The sequence below is a fragment of the Asparagus officinalis genome, chromosome 7, assembly GCF_001876935.1.
Source record: "Asparagus officinalis chromosome 7, Aspof.V1, whole genome shotgun sequence".
In the NCBI taxonomy this organism is placed as follows: Eukaryota; Viridiplantae; Streptophyta; class Magnoliopsida; order Asparagales; family Asparagaceae; genus Asparagus; species Asparagus officinalis.
The window spans coordinates 136,465,851-136,481,932 of record NC_033800.1 but is presented as its reverse complement, the minus strand read 5'-3'; the positions used below and the strand labels follow the sequence as shown (position 1 = coordinate 136,481,932).

Genomic DNA, 16,082 nt, shown 5'->3' with positions numbered 1-16,082 from the left:
ACTTTGAACAATTAAATTTAAAATATGAAACATGCACCTAATATGAAAACCCTGCCATGGTAATAACAAAAATGATTTGATATGATCTACAACTACATTCTTATTACTTGCATTATCTAATGAAAGAGAAAATGTTTATTCATAAATTTCTAATTTTAAAAGTTCTTCCATTATTAAATTTGTAATATTTATACCAGTGTGTGAATCTTCAAAAGAAAAAAAATAACTCTCTTAAACATTTGCCCAGTATCATCAATTCAGTGTGCTGTGATACATGAATAACCAGTTTGTACTCAAGATGTCCAAATATCAAAAGTTAGAGAAAATTTACAGTTTAAGCATTGAAAATAAGAAATTATTTTTTAATTTTTCCTCGTGATAATATTTCAAAATTTCACATTAGCAAGATCAACGAGAAAATTTTCGAAGCATGGGATAAAAACCATCTCTAATCATATCCTCAAATTCATCATGTTCTACTAATTTAAAAGGAAGATTTTTAAGAATAATAAACCTGATGACGCATTCTCAACTTTAATTGCGTCATAGTTCTATCAACCGAGACTACGGAATGAAGATAATTGAGAGAGTAGAGATTGACGGATGTCGCCTTGGGACATTGCTTGCCCTCTATTGTATTTTTCTAAATGGCATATGAGGTGGTTAGTGCTACTCTTATAATGAGCTTCAAAGATATTGCCGTATGACGCACATTTGGCCTTTTGGGTGAGAAGTTTGCCGTGTTGATCCCTGGTAAATTCTATCTTCTCAAAGAGATTTCACACAGTGGATCTAGGCCTTTTATAAGCTCTAGAGGTTGGATCATCGTGAGATTTGACACCAACATTAGTAGTAGGAGCAGCTGTATGACTCATTTGCAGAGTTGGATTTTTCCCTTCATAGTCGGAGGAGGAAGCCATTGGAATTAGAGAGTATTAGAAAGTATAAGAGGAGAACAAGAGAGTATACACTGTATTACAGAGAATAAAAGAGTATAGAGAGAAGTAGATGAGTTTTGGATGAGAAAAATAAATCAAAACCCTCTCTATTTATAGAGGCAACCCCTAGCCCAATTACCAAAATACTCTCAAATTTTGGCTGTTTATGACTGTTTTGAGGGTATTTTGGTTATTTGACCAAAAATAGTAGTTATAGGCTATTTACCCTGCCTGATCTGGGCCGGGTTGGGAGAAACCTGGTCCAATGGCTAGAAAACTAACCGTTGTACCGGGCTAGGTCCGAGCTGCCCGGTCCAACGGCTATTTTTTAGTCATTGGACGGAGTCCAAATCTAGGCTGGGCCCTGACTTCTTAGCTTAGTCCGGTCCAACGACTAACTAGGGAGTCGTTATCGGTTCCTTAGATTGCTCCGGGTCCGGGCCATTTCGGACCCGGATATTTTGACCCGGCACTATGGAACTCGGGCGGGGCCGGGCTCTGATTAGGCTTCGCCAAACCTACACGGACCCGGGCCTAGAGCCCAGTTTGGACTGATTTTAAGGCTTTTCTCGGGTCCGGGCTGCAGTCCCAATTGGATAGCCTACATAAAGTCACAACATCATATGAACTATATAATGCTAATATTATATATGCTAAATATCATAAAACCCCCCTTAACTTTGAACAATTATCAGAAAACCCCCTTAACTTTTAAAATATCATACCCTCTTAGGTTTAGGGATAATCAGAAAGCCCCCTTTAAATTTGTGATAATCCCTATATGTACAAAACAATCCATCTTTTTCCGGTTTATTGGTTTTATAATGAAAAGTATAGGGTTTTGTCACCTCTCCTTTTCCGGTTTATTGGTTTTATAATGAAAAGTATAGGGTTTTGTCACCTCTCCAACTATCTCTCCATTGGATAGGATTTTGTTGGCCCAAACCTTTATTTGTTGAGGAGACACTGGTCCAATTCGAAGTTGTTGATGTTTATACTAGTCGATCATAGAATAGAAATTGTGATTCATTCAGATCAAACTTCATTCCTATTAATCTGAAAGTTCTTCTCAGATACAAGGAAATGATTCAGTTCTAGAGCCAAAGATCGTAGTTCTCGAACGAGCAGTCGAAAAGATTCTGGAGCATCCTCAGGGTTAGGTACTATTCCTCCAATGATCGTAGCACCAAGTAATTCTTGACGAGCTCTAATATGATCAGATTTATAAGTAAGCATCTCTTGTAAAATATGAGCAACACCAAATCCCTCTAGAGCCCAAACTTCCATTTCTCCTACTCGTTGGCCCCCCTGCTTGGCCCTTCCCCTAAGGGGTTGTTGTGTAACAAGTGCATAATGTCCACTCGAACATCCATGAATTTTATCATCAACTTGATGAATTAATTTTAGGATATAGGACTTGCCTATTAGAGCAGGTTGAATGAAGTAGTTAATGGTGGGGTTACCATTATCCTTTTTCTTGTATGTGTTCCTAAGAAAAGGAATTTGTCCATTTCATTTTTTTTTTTTTGAGACCTCGAAAAATGAAATGGCGTGGAAATACATAGGAACTCTGGAATGGAAATTGAAAAGAAATGTAGCTCCAGTTCCTTCGGAAATGGTAAGATCTTTGGCGCAAGAAGAAAGGGTGATCCATATCATCTTGACTTGTTCTGCTTCCCCTCTTTTTTTTAACAATACCGAGTCGGGTTCTTCTCCTAACAGTATCGAATAGAACATGCTGAAAAAAAATATTCTTCATGGAAAACCTGCTCGATTTAGATCGGGAAAATCGTACGGATTTTATGAAACCGATTTAGATCGGGAAAATCGTACGGATTTTATGAAACCATTATGGCTCGAATCCGTAGTCAATCCAATTTTCGATAGGATCAATTGACAATTGAATCCAATTTTTCCCATTATTTTACTATCCATAATAGTGCGAAAAGAAGACCCGTCTCCAAGTTGTTCAGGAATGGTGGCGTTGAGTTTCTCAACCATTTTCCTTAGGATTAGTTAGTTCTATTTCTCGATGGGCCCCCGGGAAGGCATATAACTCAGCGGTAGAGTGTCACCTTGACGTGGTGGAAGTCATCAGTTCGAGCCTGATTATCCCTAAACCCAATGTGAGTTTTTCTATTTTGACTTGCTCCCCCGCAGCGATCGAACGAGAATGGATAAGAGGCTTGTGGGATTGACGTGATAGGGTAGGGATGGCTATATTGCTGGGAGCGAACTCCAGGCTAATATGAAGCGCATGGATCCAAGTTATGCTTGGAATGAAAGAAATTCCGATTCAGCTTTGTCTACGAACAAGGAAGCTATAAGTAATGCAACTATGATATTTTGAAAGTTAAGAGGGATAATTGTCCAAAGTTAAGGGGGTTTTCTGATATTTATCCTATTATATAAGGCAAAACATTATATAAATTAGATGATTTTCACAACGGTACATAAGGCACAAGCTGCACGACATTATGAAGTCCGTGATATTATATGTACAAATTGTAAGATTTTTTAATGATTTCAAAATATTACTGATATATTTAATTTTCTAATTATGTTAAATCTTTGTAACTTATTAGAAAACCCAAAGGTCATGTGTATGTTTTTATTATAGATTTATTGCATATTAATGTGGAGAATCATGGCTAGTGATAAATCTACATGGTGAGGTGAAAAGTTTTATCTCAAGGGATGATAAAAGCATTTTCATACATATATTCCTCCAAGGTCCTACAAGTGAGACTGCAATTCAACCTGTCTAGCCGAAAGGTGCAAGCTAATCGCTTGTAGAAAACTCTTTCTATAATGGAAAATCAATCTATGGATGACACTATGAAAATCGGTGATCATTTGGAGAAGGTTAATCAAGTTCGTCATGAAGATATGTAATTTATGAATTATTAATTTAGTTATATGGAATTTCATTGAGATTGCTTACACAAATCTGTTCTCAAACCTTATATAAACCTTATATAACAAGGTTAGAAGTGCATATAGACATCAAGATAGCAAATGATTATTCCAAAAATACTTCTACTAAACTGTTTTTAGAATTTTTGTAACGTATATCATCTTCAATAAATATAATATTTTATTAATACTAATTTAACCAAGTCAAGTAATTGTCAAAGATGTGCAATTTTCTAGTTAATTGACTTTGCTTCTTACATATATATTTCTCAATAATTTTTTAAAGATAATATTATCAATGAGTAAGCTTACTATAATAACCACATGACGCTTTTTTTTTTCCTTGTATGTCTTTTTTATTTAAAAACCTATTTTCTACTTATACACGTGGACGCCACATCAGTTACAATGTAAACTTTCTACTTTTTCATTTTCTATTATCCAAATAATATTTGCGAAAAGAAACAGAAAAGAAAATATTTCCTTCAAAAAGTACTTTTCTTTACTCCCTACTTTCTATTCATTTTACTATCGCGCTACTCATGATGATGGATGAACTGTGAGTTGAGGAAATGTATTAAAGTTAACTGGCTGACTGAAACTTTTGAAGTTCAACCTATTTTTACTTATATATATCACTAGTTGTATTTCGTGACATTTTTAAAAGGAAAAATTGCTTCAAGGCCCCAAATTCATATTTTCAATGTGCCCTAGCCCCCCCAACTTTCAAACATGTGCTGCAGCCCTCTCTTTTTAAAAAAAATTATTAAAAGCCACTCTCCCTAAGTTCTCATGCAAACTCCATACACAATCCCCATTTTACCCTCCCCTACACCCCCCTCCTCCTCCTCCGTTCCCCCTCTGCCCCCGCCCCCACTCCGCCGCCGGCGTCGTCCCGAGGAACTTCGCGTGGGCACATTAATGTTAATTCTTTTCTGTAACATGTTAACTCTTTTCTGTAAAATGCTAACTCTTTTCTGTAACATGTTAACTCTTACAGCTAACATATTAGCTGTAAGAGTTAACATGTTAGCTGTTAGAGTTAACATGTTAACTGTAAGAGTTAACATGTTACCTATAAGAACTAACATGTTATCTGTAAGAGTTAACATGTTACAGAAAAAGAGTTAACATGTTACAGAAAAGAGTTAACATCCACTGACATGAGAAAGAGGAGGGTAAATTCGATATTTAAGTCAGCTGATATGTCTAATCATGAGCTGGCATGTCTAATCAACTGCTGAAATGAGCTGGAATCATGATAGAGGAGTGATGGAGGGGCTTGGACACATTTTTTTCAAAAAGGAGGGGCTAAAGAACATTAAAAAAAATAGGAGGGGCTGGGGCACATTGAAAATATAAATTTGGGGCCTAGAAGTAATTTTTCCTTTTTAAAATTAATTTTTTTTTAAAAAAATAGCTCGTTTTAGGCTTTATATACCCTTGATAATTTTTTTGTGTTGATGTTTAGTTGAATATTCTCATGTGATTGTCACATGATCGATTTAGGCTTTATATACCCTTGATAATTTTTTTGTGTGTACCTGACCAAGGATATTATCTTTTTTTTAGTCAAACAATTAATATTGTTTGCTAAATTAAACGGAGGAAATGTGATATATAAGTGCGATGAAATTTAACATAGGATATATAATAAAAAGTAGGCTAAATAGCACTTATATACCCTATTGATTATCTATTTTACACTTATACACCCTCATTTGTATTTGGTTGCAAGAAAATATTCTGTAGTTTTTTAAACTTACATCTACCTATCCTTAGTTGTTCTTAATAGCACTTATATGCCCTAAAGTAATTAAAATTTGCACTTAAACACCCTAAAGTTTTAAAATTTGACATTTAAATATCCTAAAGTTTCTATATTGGCAGTCAAATACCCTCAAGTTGGCATAACTAATGGTATTGATGTGCCAGTTTTAAAAAATTTAGGATATTCAAGTTCTAGTTGTAAAAACTCTAGTGTATTTAAGTGACACCAAAAAAGTCGGGGTATGTAAGCACAACTTCAAAATTTTTGTGATATTCTTTTGCTAACAAATATAAGTTGAGATATATCAGTGAAAAATTTGTAAAACAAGGGGGTATACACCTGCTATTTAGCCTAAAAAGCTGCTAAAACTTTGAGATATTTAAATGTCAAGTTAATTTGGATGAACTTTGAGATACTCTTGGACACAAAAAAAAGAAAAAAACATTTGTGAAATTTTAGGTTATTAAAGGCAGAATATTTCACAAAAGGAAAGTTTCCCACGAAAAAAAAATATTTACTTCCAAAAGGAAACGAAAATAGAAAATAAAAGAAAGTGAGAGAAAAAAAGGGAGATAATTTTCTCTCGCTTTCTCCCACCAAACCCTAGAGAAAAGAAGAGAAAACATCTTCTCGTCTCTTCCCCAATTCCTCACGGACTCTCTCTCTTCTCTCGCGGTTAAGGAGGTAAAGTTTTGTTCTTTTTCTTATCGTTGCTATTCTTCAGTCATCTTTCTTCTCTTATGTGTTTCCTATTTTTTTTGGGATTTTTCGTGTTCATAAATGAAGGGTTCTATTACTCTCAGATTAAAGTTTTGTTCTTTTTCTTATCGCTGCTATTCTTCACTCATCTTTCTTCTCTTATGTGTTTCCTATTTTTTTTTGTGGGATTTTTCGTGTTCACAAATGAAGGGTTCTATTACTCTCAGATCCGAGCACTGTCACTGAAATGGCCCAAGCGAAGAATTCTTCGTTTGATTCATTAGAGGTAAGCTTTTGTTTGAATGATTTGTGCAAAAAATTCTAGTGGGTTTGGGTTTAAAATTATCTGATTTGTTTTCGGTTTGACAATATAATCGCTTAATTTGATCTTACTGGTGAATTGTCGTGTGAGCTTTGATAATTCATTGTAAAAGAGGATGAGAAATGAGACAAAGTATGTTGTAAATGATGCAGTACATACAGTTACATGACTTGGTATATGTGCATGATAAAATTCTCAATTTGCATTTGAATTTCACAAAAAACCCCAAGAAATTTGGCTCATTTTGAGATAACCCCCGATTTTTTTTTGGAAATGTGATCATTATCTGGAAGAAGAATTCGATGAGAACCACCCGTATAGGAGTGGGATTCTTTGCATCATTAAAACAAAATAGCTAAAATTCAGAAATTAATCCTTTAACAGCTCGTGAATGGTATAGGTCACCCCATTCTATGGGATGTTCTGATAGAATATCTACTAATAGGTATTCAAGAAAAATTTGAACATTTTTAAGGGGAAAAAATGCAAGTTGGCTCCTACATTATGGGGAAACCTAAGGGTTTATGGTTTCTCAGCCTAAAAAAAAATACAGTTCTTCTTACCTGAAGGAGAGGAATGGTTTATAAATATTCGAAGAAATTATTCTTGGTTTTGATTGATATATACAGAGAGACCACTTCTTAAACAGTCGTTAGGTTAGAGATGCCTAAAATTCTCTCAAGTGGATATAATACACCTTATCTTTAGGCTACTTCATTTGACAAAGTACCGTTGTATGTAAACTTTAATGTTTCTCATAGATATCTATCTGTTGTGGACAAATATCAACTAGATCTAGATTTAGATTTATGGTGGATGACTGAATTTTTAATGTTGTTTGCCGTCGTCTATTTAACTTTAGTGTTACTATAGAGGAACATCTTTGCCCTTTTCTTTGCTTGTCATTTGATCTGGTTTTATTTGCCTTTTTTAGTATTTCTGATCAATATGCAACTTTTACGAGGTTTCATTATCTGCATATCAAATTTGTATCTTGTAGCTGATTTCGAACCTCATCCCTCCCCTCTTCTTTTACTGCACCCTGCACCCAGCCTCATGGTTTTGAAATGTAACTTCATGAGTTCTACCAATTGATGGAGCTCCGAATCATTAAAATTGTAAATATCCATTATGATTGGAGTGCCAATTACTGAAATTTGTATGTTTGGTAAATATAACTGAAGCAGATCAGACATATTGATTATTCTGATGGTTATTGGATACATATTCTACTTCTTCTAATTGTAGGTAACCCATATCGATTCACAACTTGAAACCCAATCAAGCTCAAAGAAGAACCTATTTTGGACTAGAGAGATGGATAGTTGCTTAAGTGAAGCACTTGTTGAACAGATACACAGAGGACAGAAGTGCGATAAGAGTTTCAAAAATGATGCTTATGAAGCAGTATGTGTACATTTATACGCTAAATGTGGGATAAAGATTAATGAGTCACATGTAAGAAACCGGTTGAAGACACTGAAAAAGGATTTCAGTGTCTTTCAAGCTATGCTGAATTCCAACAGTGGTTTTGTATTTAATAGAATTACAAAAATGATGGATGCTGAGCTACAAGTTTGGGAAGATTATATAAATGTAAGTTATTGAATCACAATATTGGTACCATTTAAATTAGATTAGGAGTTGGGTAACTATCCACTTAAGTGGATAAGAGCTCTTGTCCATCTAACTTTTCTCCATTTATTTTGCTTTGGGATTCATGCTAGTATAATACACATTAAAGCACATATCTCAAAGATAGTGTCGATGTGTTTCATGAATCTCAAAACAAAATCAGTGGATAAAAAGTATGTGGACAAGAGCTCGAATCCAATAGTGGATAGTAGTTGAGCTCATATATTATTATTATTTTGAATATTAATGCCAAATTTGTCTCTTCATTCTTATAGGCACATCCTGGAGTTAAGCAATATCGGTACAAAGCTGTACCATGCTTTGAGAATTTACAAGTCATATATGGTAATGATGGAATTACTGACTTAGCTTCTAAGGTTGTCAAAGAAAGACGGGTACGGCGAGAAAATGAGAGAGGTGAGTTGGAGGCTATCAAAGAAAGATGTGTTCGGCTAGAAAATGAGAGAGGTGAGTCAGAGGCTGTCAAAGAAAGATGCGTTCAGCTAGAAAATGAGAGAGGTGAGTCGAGTTCTATAAATGTTGATCGAGATGGTGATAAGGAGACTGATAAAGAAGAGGATGTAGAATGTATGAGGCTTTCAAATAGTAAAGAACAAGATACCAATTTACTTTCTACATCGAAAACATCTCCTAAATTGACATATAAAAGAAAACATGAAACCACTACCAACATGGATGAGGAGTTTCAAATACTAAAAAGTGGGATGGATGCAATTACATATGCCATTTGGAAATGCGGTCATCGTGCTCTCACAGAAGAGAAGTTATTTGATGAGGTTTTAAAAGTTGAAGGCCTCAATGAGGACTCTCAACTTTTAGCTTATGATTTTCTTTGTGGGGATGCGGTTCGAGGAAGGACCTTCGTTGGACTGCCAATTCAACGAAGGAAAAGATGGTTGGAGCTAAAGCTTGGATGGACATCACACAATGGTGTTGGGAGGTAATTTATGTCAATTTACAAATTTTATTGCTAAATTTTGTTTACTTGCAATTTCTTAAACACATATCTTAAGTTGTGCAATCTCGAGTTCATTGAGAAGTGAATGCAATGTATAACCTATAATATTACTGTAGTGTTATGTTATTGCTTTCTTCAGAAATGTTTATAATTCCAGATCCACTATTTTAATTGCTCTGAATTTTCTCTTTAAGTTGAATTCAACTTATATTTTCTCTTTTTGGTTATTCTTTAGTGCAAGAAACAAGAAAAGAGGTTAAAGCGAAAGCGCAAAAAAATGAGGAAGAGATGTCCTTGTGTTCTTGTGGGGTTACTGAGATTTGCTTGTTTAGAATCTTAGTTTATTTATTTTGTGCCTAGCTGGTAAACAATTGTGTTGGCACAGATGGTTATGTATGTAATTGTGTTGACAATTATATGTCAATGTTAGAACTCATATATAGATTTCACTATTTTGAGCTCGCTGGAATTTTGGTCTGCTGGTTGGAAGTTATACCTTGGACATTTGATCGTAGCTGTGGTTATGTGATGCTAGGAAAACTTTTTTAATGCCATAGTAGATAACTGTACATTTTCTGGGTCTTGCGCGGATTATTATTATTATTATTATTTTGGGTGTGTATTTTTCCTTTCTGATGACATGCTACTTAGTTTCATCGTATGTATTTAAACTTCTCTTCAGTTGCAGACGGTGACCTTATGATGCAATGGTATAAAGCTTTTTCTTATGGGAAGCCGCCTTGTTTTTTTTGCTATTCATTGAGCAATCAAATAATCAAAAAGAATTTTCTATTTTCCTTTGAATTTTTCTTCAATTTTTTCTAGTAACCAAAGACAAGAAATAAACATTACGTTTTTGTTTCCTTTTCTTTTATTGATTTGAAAACTGAGTTGAAAACTGTGATATAATGGTTTTTGACGAGATCATGGTACATCATGTTTCTTCAGATCATGGTAGTTCTTTTCTTCAGATTTTTTGCTCTATCGATTGCTTGTCATCATGTATTTATGTAAGCATATAATAGCATGGTGCTGTTTTCCTCTGCATTTTGATGGGCTTTTATGTTCCTTTAAATGGGAGGTCAATTATCTCTAGCTTGCATATTTCTTCCTGTTTGCTGTTATATATTTTCTACGTTATTATATTTTATACAATTAGATATCTTAAGCTTCAAAAATATTCTCAAGGTCATATATCAAATGAATGCGAATTCAACTACGTACTCAGAGCCCCTGAACTCATGTGAACGATGTAATCAAGTCTCCAAGAATCCATTTGAACGACAATTATAGCAACCAATTATCCCAGTTATTCACCATTTCTAATGATTTCATTCGTCATAAAAAATAAGCCCAGGCTCTGGCTTTTTCACTTAGATCAAACCCTCAATACACAACTATTCATGGAAGAAGAAAAAAAAAAAACCACACCATACTTAAAAAATCCTCAGCCTACCTTAATGCACTCACTGACCGCCCAAACCTCATGGCCGCCGAACCATCAACCGCCACTGCCACACCAGACCTCCTCCGGAGCATCTGCTTCATCCCATCCGCCACATGGACGGCCGGATTTGATCTGAAGTTCCGGCACAATGACATATGTGCCCCTAAAGCATCCTCCACCTTAAACTCTTTGCTCCTCCTCCCTCTCCCTGCTTCATACCTCACCGCTTCCGAGCACAATCCACAGAGCCATTTTCCGTCGAAGTTTTCCTTCACAGTGGCAATGTACGCCTGAGTGCAGTCCTCTCTTAAAGAGCAACACTCACAGTTCACAGACTCGATCTCCATTGATCAACAGAAGAAAAAGAAACTATTCAGTAAATCTTATCCACTGTCTGTTCTCGAATTAGCGCAGGAAGAAAGGCTGAAGATATGGATATAGTGATTCAAGTAGTCTACCCTGCCAGCACAAACTGTCCAATTTATAGCTTTCCTTTGAGGGGTGGAAGGATGTGATGAGGAATCAAATCATAATTAGCTTCTTGTTTCCAGGGTTAGCTATGAGACAAGTTTGGTGAGGGATGGGCTCATGGTTGGTCTCCTCTTGTTTGTTATTTTAAATTGGTCGGGTTTGAAGATTTGGATTCTTGTTTGGTTACAGCGTTCAAGTGCCGATTGTCTCATTTATTAGTTATTTTATGTTGATGGACAGTTTGCATTTTGTTGACATTGCATTTAGCTACTGCTACTCATGATAGGAGTAGTTGAATTAAAAAAGCGATGAGAAAAAGATATAGTAATTTTATGTTGACGGCATGCAGTTTGCGTTGTGTTAAGATTGTATTAAGCTTCTACTACTAATGATTGGAATAGGTTGAGTTAAAAAAAAGGATATTAATGTCATGTTGAGGGATCATAATACAATTCTAGTAGATTAGATTTAGGTCAAGGGTTGAGTAAGCTGCACCATAATTTAAGAGATAAAGCTTTGTCTGACAGAGTAGAAGTTTACTCTCAACTTTGAAACTATATGATGGGTCATAATACAATTCTTGTTTGGACAAGCCACTTGCTAATCATACAAATGTATATACTGTTGCGTAGCTTTGTGGAAGCGTGCTCGCACACCGAACGAGTCCGTAAGCCACGGGAGAAGATTAACAAACCAAACACAGGCACAATCCAAATAAATACAACAAACCAATCGCAAACACAAAGATATACGTGGTTCGACAATTTACCTACGTCCACGGGGAGAGGATAGGGAGATTTCACTTTATCGAGGAGAGTACAAAAGAGTTACAATCACTCAAACACTCGAACAAACCCTAACCAAAGATCTCTCAACTTGCTCACAAGTTCTCCCTCTCAAAGTGCTCAGAATACTCTCTATTCTCTGATATCTCAAACCCTAAAATCGTGTTTCAATATATATCAAAACACAAACCAAATAAAAACAGGAAACAAAGCCCAGGACCAAACTCGATAGGCGGTCGACCGCAGTTGACGCCGCGGTCGACCGGACTTAGAAAACCAATTACAGGATCCGCAGTCGACCGCACTTGACTCCGCGGTCGACCGGACAGAGATCCAGAAACTACCATATACTCGTGCACGTTTTCGGTTGACCGCACCCTTGGTCGCGGTCGATCGGACAGAACCAAAAACCGTCCGACTGTATTTTCCTGAATGTTGTTGTTTTCTCTTCAATTCTCCATCTCGGTAAAGTTTTTCCAAAATTGAGCCGATACTAATACCAACCAAATATCCCACTTGTTGTGCCTAGTACAAAGTGGAATAAATTCACAACAACGGACTCAATCTACAACAACTCGAGAACCCAAATGAGAATGCGAATAAACTCCAAAAAATGTCGGTATCAACTCATGAAACCGGTTGCATTAAAATGAATACCTACGTACCCCCTCTCCTAAGGGATCAAGCCATCCGTAGTTCATCCAAATGGTCGTCAACTGCCTCAACAATCACGAATATGTAATAAGTTTTGACAATGACCAAACCTGTTGCTCCGAATCACCTTTATGAGCATATCCGTCGGATTATCTTTCATGTGGACCTTCGCAATTTCACATCGCCATCTTCAAGAACATCCCGAACGAAATGATAACGAACGTCAATGTGCTTTGTCCTCGTATAAAAAACCTGATTCTTCACCAAATAGATAGCAGTCATGCTATCACAATAAAGAGTGATGAACCGCTACGATATATCAAGTTCCTCCAAAAGTCCCCGAAGCCAAATAGCCTCTTTGACAGCCTCCGTAATTGCCATATACTTTGCCTCTATTATCGACAAAGCCACCGTAGACTGTAAGGTGCATCTTCAACACACCGGCGCACAGGTCAAAGTAAACACATATCCCATCGTAGACTGTTGCTTATCCAAATCACCAGCATAATCTGAATCAACATAGCTAATGCACAACTGCCTACCTCTAATGTCCCACTCAAAAAATAAACTAACATTGAGAGTACTTCGAACGTACCTCAAAATCCATCTCACGGCGTCCCAATGACCCACTCCTGGATCGTGCATGTATCTCGAAACCATGCTCACCGCCTGTAAAAAATTCAACCTCGTACATACCATCATGTACATCAAGCTCCCAACTGTACTCGCATATGGAGTCTTCAACATCAACTCTCTATCTTTAACTGTCTTCGATGAAAGGTCAGCTGTAAGTTTCAAATGGGCTCCCAAAGGTACATGAACTGGCTTCATATCCATGATAACATTAAACCGCTATAGAACATTCTTCAAATAAGCCACCTATGTCAAACAAATTCTACCCTTCTCTTTGTCTCTACCGATCTCCATCCCCAAAATGCACTTTGCCTCATCCAAATCCTTCATCTCAAACTCTTTTGAAAGCTGTTCCTTCAACTCATCTATAGCGGATTTGGAAATAGAAACAACCAACATGTCATCGACATAAAGTAACATATAAATATACGCACCTCCTTTTAACTTACAATAATACACGCAAGGATCAAACTGGTTCCGAGTGTACGAATGACCAATCATGAAACCATCAAATCGCCTATACGACTGTCGAGGAAATTGCTTTAAACCGTATAGCGATTTCTTTAACCTACAAACCAACTTTTCCTTCCCTGTAGCTCAGAATCCCAATGACTGAGTCATATATATTTTTTCATCAAGATCACCATAAAAAATAATGTCTTCACATCCAATTGGTATAAGTCCAAATCATATTATGCCACCAAAGCTAGCAAAATCCGAATCGAAGAGTGCTTCACCACCGGAGAGAAAACCTCATTGTAATCAATACATTCCTCCTGTGCATAGCCCTTTACAACTAACCTAGCTTTGAACCTCACTAGAGTGCCTTTAATGCCCTCCTTCTTTGTGTATATCCACTTGCAACCAATCTCCTTCCGCCCATTTGGAAGCTTAACAAGCTCCCATGTATCGTTCTTACGAAGAGACTCCATCTCTTCTTGCATAGCTACCTGCCACGAATTAGCCTCTGAACTCTACTCAGCCTCTCTGAACGTAGTAGGCACCATCTCATCGATACTTTCCATTGGAAGTGCATACGCAACTACTGTGTCTGTATACCGTGCTGGCATCTGTATGTCTCTCCTCTATTTCCGAACTGCAATAGAATCCTAAACCTGAGCCGTCAGTCCATAATCCTGCTCATCTATACCCGTATCCTCCAAATTACTATCGTGCTCGCCTGGCGTCACCTCAGTCGACACTCTAGTGGACACGGTACCACTTGTACACTATAGAGCTGCATCAATCTTCACCACCTACGATATCTCCTCTGTCGGGGTGCTCTCCACCTTGTAAGAGATGGGAAACTTCAAGATAGAAGCCTCATCAAAAGTAACGTCTCTACTTAGCACAATCTTCTTATCCACTGGATCCCATAGTTTGTATCCCTTAACACCACGCTTGAATCCTATAAATATGACCTTCCTAGCTCGATGTTCCAATTTATCTATTCTCACATGATAAAATGTAGGGCATCCAAATACCTTGAGTTGGTCATAGTCGTGTGCTGGCTCTCCCGATCACATCTCCATAGGGGTCTTCCCTTTAATCGTAGATGAATGCAGCCTGTTAATGAGGTGGCTCGCATATGATAATGTCTCAGTCCAAAAGATCTTCTCCAAACCACTCTACGATAATAAGCATCGGGCCTTTTCTAGTAAAGATCGATTCAACCTCTCCGCCACCCTATTTTACTGCGGTATATGACTGACTGTGAAGTGTCTCTCTATGCCCTCGTCTCGACATAGCTACTGAAAAGGGTCTGATATGTACTCACCGCTGTTGTCGGATCGCAACGTCTTGATCTTTCTCCCAGTCTGCGGTTGCAATCTTATCTTCCACTTCACAAATAATTCTAGGACTTTATTCTTATGCTTCATGGTGTACACCCAACAACACCTAGAATAGTCATCAACAAACGTGACGAATCAATGTCGACCACCAAGTGATGTAGTCTTGGTGGGACCCCAAACATCTGTGTGCACGTAATCCAGGATGCCCCTCGTCCTATGGATGACTGTTTCGAACTTCACCTTCGTCTTCTTGCCAAGAACGCAATGCTCACAAAACTCAATTTTCCCACTCTTTGGCTCCCTTTAATAACCCCTGCTTGCACAAAATCTATAGTGATTTTTCTCCTGTGTGTCCTAACCTGTTATGTTAAAATCTACTCATGTTCGCCTCTGAAATAGTTCAAGCTACCTGGCCAACATCGATGCTCCCTTTTAGATAATACAAGTTTCAACTACGTACTCCCTTCATCACCACCAAAGCTCCCTTAGTAACCTTTCCTATAGCATCTTCAAAGGTCACCTTGAATCCATTTGCCTCCAAACTCCAACAGAAATAAGATTCTTCTTCAGTTGAGGAATAAATCTCACCTCTTTCAATTCACGGACTACTCCATCGTGTATCTGAATTCTTATGGTACCTATCCCACAAATACCACATGATTAATCATTTACCATGATAATAACACCCCATCGAGTCTCTCAAATGATGCAAACCAATCTCGCCTGGGAGTCACATAATAAGTAACGTCAGAATCAAGCATCCAATCTGATGCATCCACATAGTTCACCTCCGGAGTAATCAATAGAAAAAATCTCGAATCATCGAAATCATCGTCTTTTGCAACATTCACCTCATTTGCCTTCGAGCCATTCTTCTTGCTATTCTCTTTTTCCTTGAGCTTCAGACAGTCTCTCTTCCAATGTTATTATTCCTTGTACAACGCACACTGGTTCTTAGCTAACTAGTGATGTCCTCTAGACTTCGATCTGATGCTATTACCACCTCTCGGATATGAGCTTCTATCTCTTGTCGACAAGA

The 16,082-nt window shown here is 37.1% G+C and overlaps 2 protein-coding genes across 4 annotated transcripts; one reads left to right on the top strand and one right to left on the bottom strand.

Moving 5' to 3' along the window:
* On the top strand, window positions 6,168-9,722 carry LOC109850308. 3 transcript variants are annotated; one of them, XM_020420289.1, is made up of 5 exons: window positions 6,168-6,309; window positions 6,535-6,610; window positions 7,895-8,242; window positions 8,557-9,242; window positions 9,496-9,722. In XM_020420289.1, the coding sequence occupies exons 2-5, from the start codon at window positions 6,572-6,574 to the stop codon at window positions 9,518-9,520; spliced, it is 1,098 nt and encodes a 365-aa protein (XP_020275878.1). In that variant the 5' UTR covers window positions 6,168-6,309; window positions 6,535-6,571; the 3' UTR covers window positions 9,521-9,722. The 3 variants fall into 3 exon arrangements, with proteins under 3 accessions (XP_020275878.1, XP_020275880.1, XP_020275879.1); XM_020420291.1 differs by having other exon boundaries at window positions 6,169-6,309; window positions 6,552-6,610; XM_020420290.1 differs by having other exon boundaries at window positions 6,170-6,309; window positions 6,412-6,610.
* LOC109849689 lies at window positions 10,602-11,259 on the bottom strand. Its single transcript, XM_020419549.1, has one exon. The coding sequence runs from the start codon at window positions 11,052-11,054 to the stop codon at window positions 10,713-10,715; it is 342 nt and encodes a 113-aa protein (XP_020275138.1). The 5' UTR covers window positions 11,055-11,259; the 3' UTR covers window positions 10,602-10,712.